The sequence below is a fragment of the Bubalus bubalis genome, chromosome 2, assembly GCF_019923935.1.
Source record: "Bubalus bubalis isolate 160015118507 breed Murrah chromosome 2, NDDB_SH_1, whole genome shotgun sequence".
In the NCBI taxonomy this organism is placed as follows: Eukaryota; Metazoa; Chordata; class Mammalia; order Artiodactyla; family Bovidae; genus Bubalus; species Bubalus bubalis.
In genome coordinates this window covers 91,851,701-91,873,673 of record NC_059158.1, presented here as the reverse complement: position 1 = coordinate 91,873,673, position 21,973 = coordinate 91,851,701, and the positions used below count along the sequence as shown (strand labels likewise).

Here is a 21,973-nt window from a genome sequence, read left to right as displayed (position 1 = left end):
TGTTTTAGTGTAAAGACATTTTGAGCTCTGTTGTTGGATTTGCAGTTTATTCTGTAACAAAGTAAAGGATTTTTTCTTGTCTTAATTACTTAAGTAGACTCTATAACAACATGTACAATCTAAAAAAAAGGCGGTTTGTACTGCTAGAGAAATGTGAATCGTTTTCCTAACCCAACAACAAAGTCAGCAAAGGGTCAGAAAGCTTGCAAGAAGCACAGGATGAGTGTGGCCTGTTTGCCTAAAGAACTTTTTTTGTGTGTGTGATTGATTGATTACATTTGTTCTTCCTCAAGATAGAATTAAAGTTTTTTTAAGTGAGGCATTTCTTAGTTGACACATAAAAACGAGATTGTTATTTCATAGTAGGCATCCTGTCTGCCCAATTCCTTCAGCTGACTGTGTCTTTATAAGAGGTGGACATTTTGGGGAAGGAACACTTTAGACTTTCTTATAAGGGACATTTTATATTATGCCTCTCAAGATTACCTTAAATTACATATTTGGTAAACAAAGAGGCAATCATATATTTTTATGGAAAATCAATGATAGGATTTTACAGCAGTAAACAAAAAATCCATGAACATATCTAAGATGATAGAAATATCTGTTACTTTTGGTTTTACACTGAATTTAAAATGGAAAACAAGTTCACCTACATGAACTAACTGTAGTTTTTTTTATGATTTTTGATAGCAATTCTATGGGAAGCAGATATAATGGAAATTATCCCATTATGAATTAAGCTACAATCATTTGCATTTAATGAATGTAATGCTATTGTTAGCTGAGATGGACTTCATTGATTTCTTGTAATTCTACAGTGAACCTTATGAAAATTAGAGAAAAGGGTCAAATTTGTGACTCTGTAGTATTGGTATGCATTTTAGAAATGGCAGAAGGCATAAATACACAATATGGAAGCTGTCTTGGAAGCCCTATTTATTTTTTTTTAAGTCAGATCTTAACATAATAAGTGACAGCTTGAGTGTGAGCATGTATCGTCCTGTTCCTCTGGGGCTCTCTTCCCTTTCGATATGTTTTTGTTTTAGAGGACTTTGTGAAGTAAATGCTTTAATTGGTTGTGGCATTGCATTTTAAATTAAAAAAAAATTACACCAAAAGAATTCATGTGATAATGTTTTGAGTTTAATTTTTATAAACAGAGGTTTCTAACTGGCTCATTTTAAATGGTTGACCTTATTTTCTCTCTCTTTTTGGGAGAGGTGCCGTTTGCTTACATTTCTTAAAGTCTGATTTGAACCTCTGAAACCAGCTCAACCTCTTTTCTGTGCCAACTCCTTCTGTCAAGCTTCCAGGCGCCTGCCCTCCGTTGACCTGGAAGGGTGGTCCTAGGCTAACCTCTTTCTGAGTCATCTGTAGCTGTGTGTTGTGTTTGTTCTAAAGTGTTACAGTTGACCTAAAGGTGCCCCGGAGAGACTAGTAGAAATCATTTCCAAAGTACCTTCTGGCAGCTCTATGGACCGATATAGATATTATAGTGTTTGTCTTCTTTCATTTTCTCTTTTGTTACCTGATCCCTCCCATCTCCCCAGCATGTGAGAGCTTAGTTCCCTGACCAGGGATCAGGGATGGTACCTGCACCCCCTTGCAGTGGAAGCGCAGGATCTTAACCACCAGACCACCAGGAAATCCCTCTTTGGTCTTTCTTAAAATGCTCTCCCTTCATTTTCTTTTCCCATTTTTGGGTTAGACCCACTGGCAAGGGATTTCCTGGGGAAACTGATTGGAAATGGAACCTGCCCTGCCCTAAAGTACTCTGACTTTTAGAGAGGATGTGAAAGACAGGGGCCAAGCTAGGGTTGGATGCTGTGCTAGGCATGTGAACATTGCCTAAGCTTACTCATCCGCCATAGCCAAAATTTTGGACATCCAGAGACTGAGGATTTATTTTATTTCTAAGTTTTCTGCTGACTTTGACATGCTTCTTTCATTTATCTTCTTTTCCAGGAGAATGCTTTTCTCAATGATTTCAGAAAAATCTTTTTGTTTGTCCTTTGATATCTTATTCAGTGTGTGTATTTTTTACAACTATAGTTTTTTCATTGTTATTATTGTTTTTTGGCTTATGGAAAAAAGTATATCTAACATTTCATGCAAAGATGGGCTCAATAAAGGACAGAAATGGTATGGGCCTAACAGAAGCAGAAGATATTAAGAAGGGGTGGCAAGAATACACAGAAGAACTGTACAAAAAAGATCTTCATGACCCAGATAATCACGATGGTGTGATCACTCACCTAGAGCCAGACATCCTGGAATGTGAAGTCAAGTGGGCCTTAGAAAGCATCACTACGAACAAAGCTAGTGGAGGTGATGGAATTCCAGTTGAGCTATTTCAAATCCTAAAAGATGATGCTGTGAAAGTGCTGCACTCAATATGCCAGCAAATTTGGAAAACTCAGCAATGGCCACAGGACTGGAAAAGATCAGTTATCATTCCAATCCCAAAGAAAGGCAATGCCAAAGAATGCTCAAACTACTGCACAATTGCACTCATCTCACATGCTAGTAAAGTAATGCTCAAAATTCTCCAAGCCAGGCTTCAGCAATACGTGAACCGTGAACTTCCAGATGTTCAAGCTGGTTTTAGGAAAGGCAGAGGAACCAGAGATGAAATTGCCAACATCCAATGGATCATGGAAAAAGCAAGAGAGTTCCAGAAAAACATCTATTTCTGCTTTATTGACTATGTCAAAGCCTTTGACTGTGTGGATCACAATAAACTGTGGAAAATTCTGAAAGAGATGGGAATACCAGACCACCTGACCTGCCTTTTGAGAAGCCTAAATGCAGGTCAGAAAGCAACAGTTAGAACTGGCCATGGAACAACAGAGAAAAGGAGTATGTCGAGGCTGTATATTGTCACCCTGTTTATTTAACTTATATGCAGAGTACATCATGAGAAACGCTGGACTGGAGGAAGGACAAGCTGGAATCAAGATTGCCAGGAGACATATCAATAACCTCAGATATGCAGATGACACCACTATTATGGCAGAAAGTGAAAAGGAACTAAAAAGCCTCTTGATGAAAGTGAAAGTGGAGAGTGAAAAACTTGGCTTAAAGCTCAACATTCAGAAAACTAAGATCATGGCATCCGGTCCCATCACTTCATGGGAAATAGATGGAGAAACAGTGAAAACAGTGGCTGACTTTATTTTTCTGGGCTCCAAAATCGCTGCAGATGGTGATTTCAGCCATGAAATTAAAAGACGCTTACTCCTCGGAAGCAAAGTTATGACCAACCTAGAGAGCATATTGAAAAGCAGAGACATTACTTTGCCAACAAAGGTCCGTCTAGTCAAGGCTATGGTTTTTCCAGTGGTCATGTATGGATGTGAGAGTTGGACTATAAAGAAAGCTGAGCGCAGAAGAATTGATCCTTTGAACTGTGGTGTTGGAGAAGACTCTTGAGAGTCCCTTGGACTGCAAGGAGATCCAACCAGTCCATTCTAAAGGAGATCGGTCCTGGGTGTTCATTGGAAGGACTGATGTTGAAGTTGAAACTCCAGTACTTTGGCCACCTGATGTGAAGAGTTGACTCATTGGAAAAGACCCTGATACTGGGAGGGATTGGGGAAGGAAGAGAAGGGGACGACAGAGGATGAGATGGCTGGATGGCATCATCGACTTGATGGACATGAGTTTGAGTAAACTCTGGGAGTTGGTGATGGACAGGTAGGCCTGGCGTGCTGCGATTCATGGCGTTGCAAAGAGTCAGACACGACTGAGCAACTGAACTGAACTGAACTAATGCACAAAATAAAGGCAAATCTAGAGAAGAAGGTGAAGATACTTAAGTGTTCCCTGTTTTTTCAGGATTTTATCCATTCACTTATTTCCTTTGGGATAGTCTTTTGTGGATAACCCTTGGGTCCGTTTTCTATCCAGACTTGGCCTAAATCCTTTTCAAAAACGTTTAAAGCAACCGAAAAAAGAGCAGTTCATTTTCAGGTTATAGGCTTGGGCTCATCTTTGTTTCCAGAGAACAGGTTGATGGGCCCCTGATATTGACTGTGTTGTTCATTTACGTCTGACAGCTTTCAAGGACACTTGAGGGCTGCCTGTTTCTAGAGGGATCACAGGCTGCTCTGTGAGATGTATGTGTGCAGAAGTGCCTCTCTGCTTGGCTGGGGAGGATCTGTTTGTAGGCAGAGTGTTAATCATTCTCCTTTCTGGAAAGTCAGCCTTGGGGAAAGAGGTGCTAGTACATGATGTGCTTTGATTGGTTTGCGTGTAAGTTCTTTATCAGTTTGTGCTTGGTGTACCTAAACCATGATGTTCTTTCTTATGGGAAAGTATGCACGACATTTGCTCTCAAATCAATTGTAAGAGTAAAGGGTCTGCTTTGTTGAAACATGGCTAGTTCAAAGCAACCCTCCAAATCTTGACTTTTATAGTTAAAACTGCTTGGGTGGGAAGGTGCTTTTGTGCTCGCTCCCTCTTCTTCCATTTTGCTGTGGACTTGCGGTCGGTCAACTGCTATGATTCTAGACTTGCTGTGTAGGAGTTCCTCTGATGAGGCCTTATTTACTAAGAATCATGCACCTTTCTCCCTTAAGTTCCTGAATTTGTGTGCAGGTAGACCTTGAGGCCTGGCTTTCTGACTTTTGCCATCTGTGGGTTTGACATAGTGTCATGGCTCAAAGTAGGTGAGGGGGAGGCTTTCTACGCACAGCTACAAGGTGGGGTGGTGGCTGCGCAACTGAAGTGTCAGGAGCTTCTTGCTGCCTTTGGACCTGCATCTGCTTAGGTAAAGGGCGGGTGAAGTAGTACACGCTACATCTAGGTTACATGCTGGGAGTTTTGTTTTATGTTTTAAATGCCTTGTTCATCTGAGGTTCTCTGTTCAGTGATCAGAAGTGCATGGAATACCTTTATACCTTGCGAGAGAACACGTGTTCCAGGGACCACAGTGCTTGTGGTTGCAATGACTCTTCTGAAAAAAATGCTCTTTGAGCTATCCTCTCCACTCCCCACTGCCCACACTGATCACTCTTAAAATGGATGCAGAGAAGTGTTTTTGCATCTGTACTAGCCTAAGAGTGAAAACCCTAAGATGCCTCAGTTTTTCTTAAATCAATGTAGAGCCTGGAGATTAGGAAGGAAGATAGGAGTTTTTGTAGAAGTGAAGGGACCCAGGACTTGCTCCGTAGAGGAGGAAGACTCTTTTTGGAGAGATTTTTATTTATGCTAAATTAAGAGAGAAGCTAGGACTGGAAAACAGGGAGAAGAGTTTGAAGATTGTATTTTGAGAATTTAGGGGCCAGGAAGTGTGCTTTCGTTCTGGAATAAATTCTCTTGTGAGTAGTTGCCGAGAGGAACCTCAGCCTTTTTCACTGGATGGTTATTTCTTGTTTTTAAATCTCAAGTGTGTGGTCAAGTTATTTAAATGCATGATTTCACTGGCAGAGTAGCCTTACCTTTGAACAGGAGGAAGCAGAAGTGGTGAGCTCTCAGGCTATCTAAGATAATATCCGAGCAGTTGTGTTCACTGTTGAAGTCACTCAACTGTCTATAATGGGAGTCCTACAAGGACAGCCAGGAATTCTGTGCCAGAAAAGGTGCAGGGTTAGCTCAAAGCATGGGTCAGCAAACTTTGAGAAGTAGCAAGTCCAGTTTTTGTTTTGCTGGCAGTAAGTACATTTTATTTTGTAGCGGGTTTGTCTATCTGTCAGTTCTAGGCAGAAGATTCCCCACACCATAGCTTTAGCTCTGAAGACTCATTTGAGTTTGAGACCCACCTATCTGTTTGCAGTTTTCTGTTAGGTGTTCTGTCAAGATCTTAAATATCTTTGGTTCCAAATGAGCTCCTCTTCTCCCTTAAACTTGCTACGCTTTCTTATTCTTAATGTTGTAATGTTGGGAAAGTCCCCAGTTACCCAGGCTAAAGCCCCTTATGCCATTCAGTCTCTTTCTGTTTCCTTCCACAATCCCTTGTCAGATTTCTGCAAAGCATCATTGTCTGCATTTGTATTTTTTGATGTTGTCAGATTTGTGCAAAGTATCATTGTCTGTGTACTTTTTGATGTTGTCCTAAACCAGACTTTCATCTTCTCATGTGGGAACTATTACTGCCTTCCACTTGGTCCCTCAGTCTTCATCATATGCTTCAACACAACAATCTACTTGAACATTCTTCATAAGTCATGCGATGCAGCAGCTTGCTTCACTCATCTGCAGTCTCAGCTCATGATCAACAGAATATCATAGAAAAATACCTTATTCACATGTACAGAGTCTTCTTATCTCTTGCTGTGAGCTTTTTTTGGAAACCTCATTTCCAAATGAACATCATCTGCAGGCAAACCAGATAACATCTTGCATGCCTCCTGAATTTTACCATGAGGTTCCTCTTTCTCCTCCAGATCTTTCTCAGTCCAGACCTGCCCATACTCACTCCCCTCCAAATCCTTTTTTCTTACAGAGCCTGTTCAAGTATCTTCTCTTCTGAATTAATTCACCAGGTATGCATGGGTTTATTTCTGGGCTCTGTATTCTGTTCTGTTTACCAATGTATTTCTTTTTATGCCAGTACCATATTGTTTTAATTACAATAGATTTGTAATATAGCTTGAAATCAGAAATTGGGATGCTTTCAGCTTTGTTCTTCTTTCTCAAGATTGCTTTGGCTATTCAGAGTCTTTTGTCTATCAGAGTATGAATAACATTCAGTGTAGCACAACTAGTTATAAGACAGTAATAAGACAGATTTTGTTATTTAAGCTTTCAAATTCATTATAAGTTCCTGGAGGGCAGTTGATAAACTCACAGATAGATTTAGTTGAGTAACTTTAGTTAGGGTTTTTTTTTTAGTTGGCCTAGTGTTCTCCTTGCAAGAATTAGAGGGCTGGCACTGATCTGTGCAAATACAGGAGCCAGTCCTGAGTCAACATATATATGATTTATTCATAGGCTATTAAACCTGGACATCATGCTCTGATAACTAAGATAATTTTATTTTTGGATGGTTTTTCTACCTCTGGTTTTCTTTTTTACCTCTGGTTTCCTCACACTTTTAGTTGCAATAGGTGTTATTGGCATTTTTGTTCCCAGTCTTTGCTAGCTTCCTGGTTGCAGCTTTTATGTAGAAGACAGTAATCTTTTCCTCTTTGTAATCATTGTGAAAACTTTTTTTTTAATAATGGAATGTAAATGGGTACAAGTAGCTCACAGCTTATGGTTTTTAATCTGGTGTTGCATTGCTTTCTTTGAACATTAAAACAGTTTTACCTTATCTGGCAGGTTACTAGTAGTACTAATACTAGTAGTATTTTGTCAGAGGCTTCTTCATTGCCTTAGAGAAACCCTAATGTTGAGGCTCTGTACACTTTGGGTAAATGCTTGAGAATAGGGTCTTCTTGGAGGAATAATAGCAAAATATGGTGTGAGTCTTGGGGAGCAGTTACCTTTTCAGAGCAAAGCCAGGGCAGAACCACCTCATGATTAAGAACAAAAATTAAGTTGTGGTTTTGTCACTTACTGTGACTAGCCTAGTACAAATCTCCTATTCCCTTTGAACTGCAAGTGCCTCTTTATTAAAGTAGGATGTTGTGAGGGTGATATGAGCTGATCTATGTAAAGAATGAAAATCATGGTACCTATTACCTAGCAAATAAGTCGGTAAATGGCAGCTATTGTCATTATAACATTAATAATGATGATAATGACAGTGATGATTATCATCATCTTAGGAGAGCCAGGTAAAATTGACTGCTTCTATGTTTTTATTTTTGAATTATCTCTAAGAGTGACTTAATTTGTTACAAATTAAATCTTACTACTTAGATTATCTTATGGATACATTTGATCACAATAGAAATAATAATATTACTTCAGCATAGTTATTTTATGAAAATACTGAAAAAAGAAACTTTTTATTATAGCCAATTATCACTAATTCCACAAAATAATATGTCAAAGCAGTTTTCCTGTAGTATTTGTGGCTCACTGAGAAAATCCATGAAGATAATTCTCCTTAGCAAGTTTTGGTTTCAGGAAAATCAAATTGAGGCAATTTAATAAGGTGAGCAGGGAATGTGAGGACCTACACAATTGGAAAAGCTAACCCCAGACTTGACTGAATGACCACTTCTGCTGAGACCCTTGATGACTGTGTTGTATAACGTCCCTTAGTTGGCTATTTTGATGTGTGGTGTCCTTTGTGAGGTCATCAATGACGTTATCAAGAAGACAGAAGCAGTGATACTGAGCTAAAGTCAACCACCTGTCAAACTCATATCCAAGCCACTGCCAGGCTGCTATCTGTGTGGGATGGGCACTGGCATTTTTCAGGTAAATAGAACTAGGTCTCTATTCTGTGTTTCTAATTGTTCAGTTCAGTTCAGTTCAGTTCTGTTCAGTTGCTAAGTCCTGTCTGACTCTTTGCGACCCCATGAACCGCAGCATGTCAGGCCTCCCTGTCCATCACCAACTCCTGGAGTTCACCCAAACACATGTCCATTGAGTCGGTGATGCCATCCAACCATCTCATCCTCTGTCGTCCCCATTCTCCTCCTTCCCTCAATCTTTCCCAGCATCAGGATCTTTTCCAGTTAGTCAACTCTTCGCATCAGGTGGCCAAAGTATTGGAGTTTCAGCTTCAACATAAGTCCTTCCAAAAAACGCCCAGGACTGATCTCCTTTAGGATGGACTGGTTAGATCTTCTTGCAGTCCAAGGGACTCTCAAGAGTCTTCTCAAACACCACAGTTCAAAAGCATCAATTCTTCAGCGCTCAACCTTCTTTATAGTCCAACTCTCATATCCATACATGACCACTGGAAAAACCATAGCCTTGACTAGACGAACCTTTGTTGGCAAAGTAATGTCTCTGCTTTTTAATATGCCATCTAGGTTGGTCATAACTTTCCAAGGAGTAAGCGTCTTTTAATTTCATGGCTGCAGTTACCATCTGCAGTGATTTTGGAGCCCAAAAAAATAAAGTCTGACACTGTTTCCACTGTTTCCCCATCTATTTCCCATGAAGTGATGGGACCAGATGCCATGATCTTCATTTTCTGACTGTTGAGCTTAAAGCCAACTTTTTCACTCTCCTCTTTCACTTTGATCAAAAGGCTCTTCAGTTCTTCTTCACTTTCTGTCATAAGGGTGGTGTCATCTGCATATCTGAGGTTATTGATATTTCTCCCGGCAATCTTGATTCCAGCTTGTCCTTCCCCCAGCCCAGCGTTTCTCATGATGTACTCTGCATAGAAGTCAAATAAGCAGGGTGACAATATACAGCCTTGACATACTCCTTTACCTATTTCGAACCAATCTGTTGTTCCATGTCCAGTTCTAACTGTTGCTTCCTGACCTGCATACAAGTTTCTCAAGAGGCAGGTCAGGTGGTCTGGTATTCCCATCTCTTTCGGAATTTTCCACAGTTTATTGTGATCCACACAGTCAGGCTCTTGCATAGTCAATAAAGGAGAAATAGATATTTTTCTGGAACTCTCTTGCTTTTTCCATGATCCAGCAGATGTTGGCAATTTGATCTCTGGTTCCTCTGCCTTTTCTAAAACCAGTTTGAACATCTGGAAGTCACAGTTCATGTATTGCTAAAGCTTGGCTTGGAGAATTTTGAACATTACTTTACTAGCGTGTGCTGCTGCTGCTAAGTCGCTTCAGTCGTATCCGACTCTGTGCGACCCCATAGACGCAGCCCATCAGGCTTCCCTGTCCCTGGGATTCTCCAGGCAAGAATACTGGAGTGGGTTGCCATTTCCTTGTCCAATGTATGAAAGTGAAAAGTGAAAGTGAAGTCGCTCAGTCGTGTCCGACTCTTAGCGACCCCATGGACTGCAGCCTACCAGGCTCCTCCGTCCATGGGATTTTCCAGGCAAGAGTAGCGTGTGAGATGAGTGCAATCGTGCGGTAGTTTGAGCATTCTTTGGCATTGCCTTTCTTTGGGATTGGAATGATAACTGACCTTTTTCAGTCCTGTGGCCACTGCTGAGTTTTCCAAATTTGTTGGCATATTGAGTGCAGCACTTTCACAGCATCATCCGTCTTTCAGGATTTGAAATAGCTCAACTGGAATTCCATCACCTCCACTAACTTTGTTCATAGTGCTAGGGAAGTCCAATTAGTCCAATTAGGGGATCGTATGCTATCTCTGGGCTGCTAGGGTTTCATCGTGCGATCGATTGGCACCCATTTGAACATTTATAGCCATACTAGGAATGGTGATGCTGAGCTGTGACAAACAGGTGCCTTCCAATTGGTCAAGTTGTGGTTTTCACTGTCAGAAAATCGTGGACATTAGGTTTTGCTTAGGGTTGACTGAATGTTGAATGGAAGCCTCAGCCAGTATACAGCAACTCTTTTGTATAACTTGGGAGAGAGGGGACAGTTGATGCAGTGAAGGGGTGAAAAAGAAAAGACCTCCAGCTGCAGAGAACATATGCATGTAAAATATTTTTCTGGTGATAATCTTAAAAATAAAGATGAGTCTTAGAATTTAGGAGTTTGTCAGGAAAAAAAAAATGAAGATTAGAGAAACAATAAGACTTTAAGAAATGCTATTTTTTTCCCATATATAATTTTAGTATTCCAAAATGGATTTTACTGTAGAGTCATCGTTACCAACTGTACTGAAATTCTTTAAGATAGTTATGCTAAATTCTATTCATTCAACATGAACTCAAACATTTTAATTGTATCATAACTTACATTGAGACAGTGTATGTTTTTTACTATCCTAGGTTAAAACTGGCCTCACATTAAATACTTGAGTCATGAGATCTGTAGAGTGGAAGGTGTGAGTCTAGCTAGGTCAGAACTTGACCCATCCGGCAGTAGGGTGGTGGCCCCACTGTAAGACTGGGTGTGCCAGCAGCTGCTGTAAGTGGAAGACTTAGGCGGGTCAAATTGCTCAATAGTAACTCTAAGTTAGAATTGTTTTTAAGTGATCACACAGTGTTATCTTTTTTGTTTGTTTAGCATAATAAAAGGGAGTAGGTTTTTCAGTGGAATTTTCTTTTTTTTTTTTTGGTTTCTGGAGAATGTTAGAGTGTATAAGGCCTGAAACAAACAAAAAAAAAATCAAGAAATTCCGTCAATCCAAATGAGCAGACAGAAAGTCGATAGCTAACCCAGTGCAAGACTTTATTTAGAAATATACAGAAAGCATGAAGGAGTTCTGGATCTAGAGGGTTTCCCATTGAAATTGTGGTGCCATGCAAACTCTGACTAGAAGAAACCTTCTTTTTCATTCTTTTAAAAGTTCCTTTAATGAAAGAAATTATAGCACTGTTGGATCTGTCATTTTGTAGAAGGGTCAAAGCATGGTTTTCCTTTACTTTTTAATCTGTAAAGTGTAGACTCTTCCAGGGCTAGAAATGTAAGTGTGTTGGCTTTCAGTTTTAGTGAGAAGTTTATTGGGAAGGGGAAAACTCAGGAAGAGACTTGTACCAGGGTGGAATTAAACACTTGCCAAAGAATGTGGAGCAGGCATGAGGTTCATTGTGATGTTGAATGACAGAAGACTTCGACTAGTTCTTTTTTGTGGAGGGGATTAGTGGTTGAACAAATTCGCAAGTACAGCTTGCAGTTTTGTCAGACACACAATGACATTTCTTTTCACAGCTCTCTTGACTTTATACTATTTAAATATCCTCAGTTGTCTCTGAATTTTCCTTTTTGTAATTCCTGTTGGACGGTAACTTTTATGTTGTCAGTTTCCTAGGGTTTTTTGTGTGTTGGTTTTGAATTGTGGTATACAAATTGGTATGTTAATAAATTCCTTATGGTTTGTTTTTCTTTCTAGTTTAACATAATTTCATAATCTATACAGTTTCTTTTTATTATTAGATTATTATGTGATAAAAATCTCAACTTTTTTGTTTCCTTTTTTTTTTTTGCCTTTTAGGCTAAGAAATGGCATTTCAAAAGGCAGTGAAAGGGACTATTCTTGTTGGAGGAGGTGCTCTTGCCACTGTTCTAGGCCTCTCTCATTTTGCTCATTACAAAAGGAAGCAAGTAAGTAATTATCCATGTATTGATTATAATATGAAACTTAAGTCTGTTAAAGTACTGTATATGAAACGAGTGTAATGGTATTGTTTAGAAATTACTATCTCAGCTTGATCTGAAAGACACTAATTTAGAATATTGCCTTAATGATCATTGAGAACTATGTGTATCTCATTTTTTAAAAAGTGAATTTCTTTATCAGAAAGCATTATATTACTTAGCCTCTGTTTTGGCTCTTTGGTTTTAAAAGACTGCTTTATTTCCGAGTGCCATGGTTTATTCACTTAGACTTTCTTTGTCTAATTCATCCAAATGTCTGGATACCTTCTATGTTCCTGCCAAGAATTTGTCTTATTAGCAGGCAGACAGCTGAGAAAGGAAATGGGAAAAGAAAGAGCCTACACAAAAGACCCAACTCAAAATTTTGGGTTTATTTCTGAAAGGTTTAGTTACTTATGTAGCATTATTACTCATACTGGGTAAAATTTTTAGTGGGAGAAAGCTATGAAAATGGAATTGGCATGAAGTTTCCAAATAATTCAGAGTGTTGGTTTCTTTTTTTTTTTTTTTTCCCCTTTGCACTACCACTATGCCTTCCCATAGTTCAAGTTGATGCCAGGAAATAACTTTTGGTTTTGTTCTTTTCAGGACTGAAATACTAACTCAGTAATTAGTATTAATCTCCTGTCCCCTCTTCCCAACGTCATTAGGACTTTTTGTGATACCAGCTGGTTGGTTCATTCCAGATTCAAAGATGAAGGTGAAGCAATTTGGGAAACTATTTGCAGTTGGGCTATGAACTACTCATATCCTACATTTTTGTGAGAACCTTTCAGCCCTGCCTGGGTTGTCTTATTCTTGTTTCTGTTCCTTATGCTCCAGGGTAGTAGAGCCAGTTACACTGCTTGGAGTCTCATGTCCTGAACGGGAACTGCCATGTAAAAAACACACATTAGGAAGAGTCAACTTGCTGGCTTGCATATTTAAAACAAACAAAAAAAAGGAAGCTAAGTTTTAGTGCTGGCTCCAAAAGATGGACAGTATTGGATATAGGTTGTGGTGTTTCTTTCCCTTCTTAACTGTGAGCACATTACTCTTGTTTTTTTTTTTTTTTTTTCCTTTGAACTTTTTATTTTGTATTGGGGCATAGCTGATTAACAATGTTGTGATAGTTTCAGGTGAACAGGGAAGGGACTCAGCCATACACATACATGTGTCCATCCTCCCTTGAAGCCTGCTCCCATCCAGGCTGGCACATAGCACTGCACAGAGTTCCCTGTCAGCATATTGCTCTTAAGGTTTCCCTAAGTATACATGTTGCAGGTGTTACTGACTTTCTATTGAAGCTCATTCTCACTCCTGAACATACTTGATGTACTATTTCTTTTAAAATGTTTCCCTGGTTCCTTAAAAATAAGTGTGAAAAGATGATGTTGTTTCTGCTGAGGCTATTTTAGAAGTGCAGTTCTGTTTGGGACATGGACTTTAACAGATTAGATTTCGTCTGCCATCTTTACCAGTACACTCTGAAACGATACAGGAAAATGCCAGTGCCAAAGGTCCCGATATCTAATATGATGAGTTGTTGCTAAATTTGTACATGGTTCCTGTCTGTTAACCATAGTAAGCATGTTCTATTTCAGAATTTATAACTTAGCTTTGTACCCAGGGAATACTGTTTCGGAAATATGTTTTGTTGTTGTTTGATTTCTCTTTTATTTCTCAATAGAATAAGCAGATGATACTGCCTCCAGTCCATCAAGTTAGGAGTTAATTTTAGTCAAGAACGTCAAGTCAAGCAAGGGTCTGTTGATTCCTGGATATTTTGTCGTTTTCTCCTTCCTAAGTTAGACATCCTGACCACCCTAACAGCCAGTTGAAACAGATACCAGCAGTTTTGAGTCATTTATAATTTTAATCTGACAAGTTCTTTTGAGAAAAATCACCATAGGCATATTCTGTCAATGAGTTGCAGGAGACGCCCGCCCAAGTGCATGTGTTCTTCTGTGGTGATTCCTGTCCCTTAAAGCCACTGCCATGAGCATGTTTTTGGTAGCAGGTTTGGATCTAGCCATAGGGATTGGCAGAAAAAGAGAAAGGGGTATGTGTGGAGGGAGGACCAGCTCAGTTGAGCCTTTGACATAAAATGACCACAGGCCTTAGCTGTCCTCTTTCAGAGAGAATCTGCCAATCAGAGCCATTCTAGGGGAGGAAATTTTCCTGACTTCCATAGTCAAGAAAAAGCTGTCCCTTGATGCCCCTTATTTGGCTACATTTTATAGAAGCTGTGGCCTTAAATGTGACTAGGTGTGCTCTTATTTTTCTAGACAGCAATGCTTAAAAGTATTGGCTTGTGTTTTTTATGTTTTTTTTCCCCCAGTTTTTATGAGATGATGCCAACCAATAAGCTGTCCTCCTTTAATGATAAGTTAGTTTTGAAAGCCCAAGGTACAGATGTTTGAGAAAGCAGTTGGTTGACTTTTAAGTTCAGTCACATTTTGCTGGTAATCCTGCACTTGAAGCACTGCTTCCACTGGCCCCAAGCTGGTGCTCATTTGATATTCCTGGTACAAAACTTCCTCCCTAAAATACAGACAGAGGTCATATTCTAAATACAAACGGGCTGATTCTAAAAGGTGGTCAATTGTTTCAGCACCTTTGGTGGTGGATACTTTTGTAAGTGTTTTGGTGCCAGGTCAGCTCACAAAACTCTTTGAAATTAGCTTCTATTTGCAAGGAAAAGAATAGAAGGACAACTATTACATATACCTTTTTTTGATTAATTAAATGGAAAACAGTGAAATTCACTAAAATGTGATTCACTTCCCTTTTACTCAGTTGCTTGAATAAAAGCTGCACTAGGTGAGGAAATACAGATATTTGTAAAGACTGGCATTTTCGGGGGCAGGTTGGAGGTTATAGGTGATAGTAAGGATTTTTTTTGTTCCACGCTACTTTGTGGTGTGACTTTTCTTCATGCAAGCATATTATTAACACTTATGTTTTCCAGTAGTGAATAGTCTCCACTGTTGACTCAAGTCAAGAGAAATTTTTTCTTCTTTTGAGATAAATAAGGTCACATTTGGAAAAGGTGGAGATTATGGCCTAGGCAGAGAGCTGTGGTTGTTGTTGTTATATTTTGGAGCTGGCAAACTAAATCTTCAATTCCAGTGAGAAAGCTGATGGGGGAAGAGAAGATGAATGGAATGTTGGCCTCTTTTGACTGTGTCCACCTGCAGGGAAGGAGGTTTGTGGCCACAAATGGCATCTATACTCCAGGCTGCTTCCAGGGATGCATGTAGGATTTTCTTCTTCTTCTTTTTTTAAATATTGGCTGTTAGAGCAGTGATTTATTCATTTTTTGTTTGCACTGGGTAATCGCTGCTTCACGGGAGCTTTTCTCTAGTTGCCCTGAGCAGGGGCTTCTTTTGTTTCAGAGCATGGGCTCTAGGGTACACGGGCTTCAGAGGTTGTGGCATGTGGACTCAGTTGCTCCTTGGCACTTGGTATCTTCCCGGACCAGAGATTGAACCCATGTCCTCTGCATTGGCAGGCAGATTCCTGTTCACTGTACCACCAGGGAAGTCTGTAGGATTTTTTTGAGTGGTCTTAGGTTTTGGAGAAGGAAATAGCAACCCACTCCAGTACTCTTGCCTGGAAAATCCCATGGACGGAGAAGCCTGGTGGACTGCAGTCCATGGGGTCGCTAAGAGTCGGACACGACTGAGCAACTTCACTTTCACTTTTCGCTTTCATGCATTGGAGAAGGAAATGGCAACCCACTCCAGTGGTCTTGCCTGGAGGATCCCAGGGACAGGGGAGCTTGGTGGGCTGCCATCTATGGGGTTGCACAGGGTCGGACACGACTGAAGCGACTTAGCAGTAGCAGAGAGGCTTAGTCATTCCATTTCCCCTCTCATCTCCTCACCCATATGTAGGTTACCAAGTTTCCACAAAACTTCTTGATGTTTCTCTGTCCCCAGACTAGCCATATACCAAGAAACAGGAGGCTGAGTATTGGGATATAAACATCCCAGCACTGTCTTAAATCCCACCAGTATGTAGCAAGCAAACAACCCTGCACTGGTGTGCAGATTTTCCAGAGCAAGGTATTTATCATTCGTTGTTTAGTATAGGGGACTTCCCTGGTGGCTCAGAAGGTAAAGAATCTGCCTGCAATCCAGGAGACCCAGATTCAGTCCCTGGGGGGAAGGTCCCCTGGCAAAGGGAATGGCTACCCACTCCAGTATTCTCGCCTGGAGAATTCCATGGACAGAGGAGCCTGGCGGGCTTCAGCTCGTGATGTTGCAAAGAGTTGGACATGACTGAGGGAGTTTAGTATAGGTCTGTTTAATAATAAACTTTAATTGGAAGGGACCTGGAAGACATCCAGTCTTCTTCTCGGGACAGTTTGCTCTTCTAGGGTTTCCTTGCTGTCTAGTGAAAGCTAAGTGTCACTTCATGGGACAGCTTCCTTTTCTAATTCCAAGCTGGAGGGAGAATGGAGTTTAAGTTATGAGCTTTGGATCAGATCAGTCCCTCAGTCGTGTCCGACTCTTTGCGACCCCATGAATCGCAGCACGCCAGGCCTCCCTGTCCATCACCAACTCCCAGAGTTCACTCAGACTCACGTCCATCGAGTCAGTGATGCCATCCAGCCATCTCATCCTCTGTCGTCCCCTTCTGCTCCTGCCCCCAATCCCTCCCAGCATCAGAATCTTTTCCAATGAGTCAACTCTTCGCATGAGGTGGCCCAAGTACTGGAGTTTCAGCTTTAGCATCATTCCTTCCCAAGAAATCCCAGGGCTGATCTCCTTCAGAATGGACTGGTTGGATCTCCTTGCAGTCCAAGGGACTCTCAAGAGTCTTCTCCAACACCACAGTTCAAAAGCATCAATTCTTCGGTGCTCAGCCTTCTTCGCAGTCCAACTCTCACATCCATACATGACCATTGGAAAAACCATAGCCTTGACTAGATGAACCTTTGTTGGCAAAGTAATGTCTCTGCTTTTGAATATGCTATCTAGGTTGGTCATAACTTTCCTTCCAAGGAGTAAGCATCTTTTAATTTCATGGCTGCAGTCACCATCTGCAGTGATCTTGGAGCCCAGAAAAATAAAGTCTGACACTGTTTCCACTGTTTCCCCATCTATTTCCCATGAAGTGATGGGACCGGATGTCATGATCTTTGTTTTCTGAATGTTGAGCTTTAAGCCAAGTTTTTCACTCTCCACCTTCACTTTCATCAAAAGGCTCTTCAGTTCTTCTTCACTTTCTGCCATAAGGGTGGTGTCATCTGCATATCTGAGGTTATTGATATTTCTCCCTGCAAATTCCAGCTTGTGTTTCTTCCAGTCCAGCGTTTCTCATGATGTACTCTGCATATAAGTTAAATAAGCAGGGTGACAATATACAGCCTTGACGTACTCCTTTTCCTATTTGGAACCAGTTTGTTGTTCCATGTCCAGTTCTAACTGTTGCTTCCTGACCTGCATACAAATTTCTCAAGAGGCAGATCAGGTGGTCTGGTATTCCCATCTCTTTCAGAATTTCCCACAGTTTATTGTGATCCACACAGTCAAAGGCTTTGGCATAGTCAATAAAGCAGAAATAGATGTTTTTCTGGAACTCTCTTGCTTTTTCGATGATCCAGCGGATGTTGGCAATTTGATCTCTGGTTCCTCTGTCTTTTCTAAAACCAGCTTGAACATCAGGAAGTTCACAGTTCACGTATTGCTGAAGCCTGGCTTGGAGAATTTTGAGCATTAAGAGGTGGTAACTAAGAGATAGCTTAAGGAGCAGTATGGGGAGCCTTATAGTCAGGGCTGCAGGAGGGTTCCTCCGGGCAATGGGAAGAATGGGGGCAAAACTAGGGTAGGAATGCAGAGTTTTCACGGAGGGCTGTCTCGGACTTTTGTCTTTGCAGAAGAGAGTGAGGGTCTTTTTCTGGAAGCTTAAAAAAAATTTAAACTCCATGTTTCTTTTATACCTTCTAGGGCCTGGCTGGAAACTGGTGTGACAGTGTGGGCTTCTTTTTAGCCCCAGCGGTGTGGCTGATGTAACAAAGATCTATTTAGGTCTGAGGGTGGCCCTCTCACGTAAGCCACGCTCGGGTGTTCCTTCCATCACCCATTCTGGAGGTGTGTGGGCTTCCTGAGCCAGCTCTGAGGTGAAGCCTGAGAACCACAGACAGCTTTCTCAAAGCCCGGATGTGAACTTTTTTTTTGCACCATGCATAGGCAGGGAGTCTCTTTTCAGTGTGAGGAGTGATATTATTAGAATCCAGGAAATGAGAGATTCTCATTGATGTTCTGTTCATCAGCAACAGAAAGGACAGGAACACAATCTTGGGAATGTCTTTGCAGGCTGTCTGAGTCTGACTGCCAGCTCTGCTCCTGAAGAACTGAGTGACGATGGGCAATTTTCTTAAATTCTCTGGGCCAACCACCACCCCGCCCCCCAACCCTCACCATCTACAAGATGGGGGAAAACAGTGGTACTTTCCTCATAGGACTGTTGAAGACCATTAAAGCATGGGCGAGTTCCTGGAATACAGTAGACTTGTCAGAAGTTTTAGCTGTTCCCAGGTGATTTGAAGTGTGGTTGTAGTTAGCAGGAAAGTTGCTCTTATCACTGGAGACCCTTGGGTTCAGGGACACCATGTTAAGACTTTGAGGTTTAGTAGCAAGTGGCATGACCTTGATCTGAGCTTGTAGAATGGGTGAAAACAGTCACACAGACACCCTTCTGTTTTCTCTCTTCCTTGATTCCTGATCTGAATATGAGCCAATATCAAGGTAGACAACCCCAATTATTGGCTTAAACTCTCTTTCTGTTATAAGTAATAAATTCCATGACGTTCCCATCATTTTTTTTTTTTTTGTATGTAAGCTTATGTCAGTTACAGCAGACTTGATTTATATGGTGATATGTTCCTAAAAAGTTACACAAATATAATATTTTTGATAAATTGATGAATATAAAATACAACGCTATTATTCTATAGTGAAAAATTTTAAAAGCTCTGTTTTTTTTTGGTAGGGGGAGCATCAGATTTTTTGGAATAAATCAGAATTTAGCTAGAAGGGAATGCAATTGGACTTATATTTTCCCAAATCTAATGATGTAATGTGTGCGTGTATGTATGCTAAGTCACTTCAGTTGCGTCCGACTCTTTGTGACCCCATGGACTGTAGCCCGCCAGGCTTCTCTGTCCATAGGATTCTCCAGGCAAGAACACCGGAGTGGGATGTCATGCCCTCCTCCAGGGGATCTTCCTGACCCAGTGATGGAACCTGAGTCTCTTGTCTCCTGCATTGGCAGATGGATTCTTGACTACTAGCACCACCTGGGAAGCCCAATGATGTAGCAGTATTGGTTAATAACAGGATCTTCATGCTTTGCAAAATAACCTCTCACTTTGTAAGAAATAGCAATTCATTATACGTTAAGTGAATTGCTAAAGGCTATAGTTTACTTTGTTATGCGTGGTTAATTAAGGGGGCATGATAAAAATGATAGTGGTGATGTTAGTGAGCTGATAGTATTAGGTGAGTTGAATTATAGGTAAACCTGTACTACCTTTGTAAGGAAAAATACTTATGCTAATGATAGGCAAAGCAATGTATCAATAGTTAAAATCCGTAGGAATTTTGAGAACACTGTTTTAATCTCAGTCTCTCCCTCTCAATACATTACTTGTAGGAGATTCTATAGACCAATCTTTGGACTTTTAATACCAATGATTCAGAATTCAAAAGATAAGATTGGGGCAACAGCAGAAAATGGAAAGATTATATCCAGTTGAAGTAAGATCTACTTTGGGTTTTATCTTAATAGATTCCCCAAATGAAAAGATACTTAATTCACTGAATGTGTCTTTATACAAGTATGGTTGAGTTTTGATGAGTCTGTTATTATGCACAGGTTATGAAAGTTTCCAAAACTCTAGTTTCTTTATAAGGTAAGAATAATGTCTCTTTACTCCCATGCCAAGCACTAACCAACTCAAAAATATACAAGCCAGTCTTCACAGGACCTAACATGTTAGCAGGTCTTTAGTGTTCATTATACTTCTTTCTTTTCTCCCATATAGGACATAAAAGCTTTGAAATAGACAGACCTAGCCTTGTTAGAAATAATAAGAAAGATACAACACCAGGTTTATTTAAATAGCTGAGTTTTTGATTGGCATAATGCTGCTTATATTCACTGCTGGCCAGAGAAACTGGTAGAGGTTAGAGAAAGTTGAAGTTAAGATGAATATCAATCAAGAAGAAATCAAAATTATAAGCACAGTCAAAATCATAAGCACACCAAATACTAGTAAGGATGTGGAGCAAAAAGAATTCTCATTTATTGTTGGTGGGAATGCAAAATGACACAGCCACTTTGTAACACCACAGTTGGATGAATTCTTACAAAAGTAAACATATTCTCACCATATGATCCAGCAGTCACACTCATGATATTTACCTAAGGAAGCTGAAAACTTATGTCCACAGAAAAACATGTGCACAGATTCTTAATTGCCAAAACTTAGACACAGTTAAAATGGCCAACAGTAGGTGAATAAATAAATGAACCGTGGTCCATCCAGACAGTGAAACATGCAGTTCAGTTCAGTTCAGTCGCTCAGTCGTGCCCGACTCTTTGCGACCCCATGAATCGCAGCACGCCAGGCCTCCCTGTCCATCACCCACTCCTGGAGTTTACTCAGACTCACGTCCATCGAGTCAGTGATGCCATCCAGCCATCTCATCCTCTGTCGTCCCCTTCTCCTCCTGCCCCCAATCCCTCCCATCATCAGAGTCTCTTCCAATGAGTCAACTCTTCGCATGAGGTGGCCAAAGTATTGGAGTTTCAGCTTTAGCATCATTCCTTCCAAAGAAATCCCAGGGCTGATCTCCTTCAGAATGGACTGGTTGGATCTCCTTGCAGTCCAAGGGACTCTCGAGAGTCTTCTCCAACACCACCAGTTCAAAAGCATGAATTCTTCGGCGCTCAGCCTTCTTAACAGTCCAACTCTCCATTATTCAGCACTAAAAAAGAAATGAGCTATCAAGCCATGAAGAGCCATGGAGGGACCTTAATGCATATTATTCAGTGAAAGAAGCCAATCTGAAAGGGCTGCATACTGTATGACTCCACGTATATGACATTCCAGAAAAGAGGAAACTGTGGAGATAGTAAAAAGATCAGTGGTTGCCATGGATGTATGGAGGGAGGTGAGTAGGCTAATCACAGAGGATTTTTAGAGCAATGATGAATACGTGTCATAATATATTATCCAAAACCATAGAATGTTTAACTCCAAGAGTGAACCTTTAAGTAAACTGTTAACTTTGGGTGATTATGCTGTATCAGTGCAGGTTTATCTTTGGTAAAAATTGTGCCATTCTGGTGATTGATGTTGAGCATGGCTCTGCCTATGTGAGGGCAGGACATATGTAGGAAATCTCTGGAATGTCCCCTCAATTTTTCTATAAAACTAAAAGTGCTCTAATTTTTAAAAATTATACTTAAAATCATAAGCATACCATCTAAGACATGATGTCAATTGAGAAAATGTCAGTTGCAAAGATTCTACTTAAGCGTCACTTTTCAATAGTATCTTTGGTTGAATATAACTATTTTTTGCATGTGCTTAATATCTTTAAGAATTTAACCTCAGTTGTAAACATACTTCTGTCTCCTAAGATAAAGAGTATGTGGATTTGAAATCAGTCTAAATCTTCCTGAGCACTGATACAGCTGCAATTATCACATGATGCATCGGCTTTATGCTTACCAGAGGCAATTCTGGCTACCAGACTTGTTTGTTCTGAGTAAATAGTCCTCCATCTCCAGACGCATTCTTTATAGGTTCATGAACAGCCTTTCTTTTTTAAAAAATCTTACAGAGTGCTGTAACAGCAACTGTCCTTAAACAGTCTTAATTTGTGTTGATTTTAATGTTTAGGTGGGAGCTGTAG

The 21,973-nt window shown here is 40.4% G+C and overlaps 1 protein-coding gene across 2 annotated transcripts in view; it reads left to right on the top strand.

Annotated features, from left to right (window-relative positions):
* GPD2 (glycerol-3-phosphate dehydrogenase 2) overlaps positions 1 to 21,973 on the top strand; it is a 149,685-nt gene that overhangs the window by 23,990 nt on the left and 103,722 nt on the right. For both annotated transcript variants that reach the window (XM_006067554.4, XM_025276382.3), the window contains exon 2: positions 11,896 to 12,005. In XM_006067554.4, coding sequence (XP_006067616.1) covers positions 11,904 to 12,005 — 102 coding nt within the window. In that variant the 5' untranslated portion in view covers positions 11,896 to 11,903. The remainder of the gene's footprint in view (positions 1 to 11,895; positions 12,006 to 21,973) is intronic.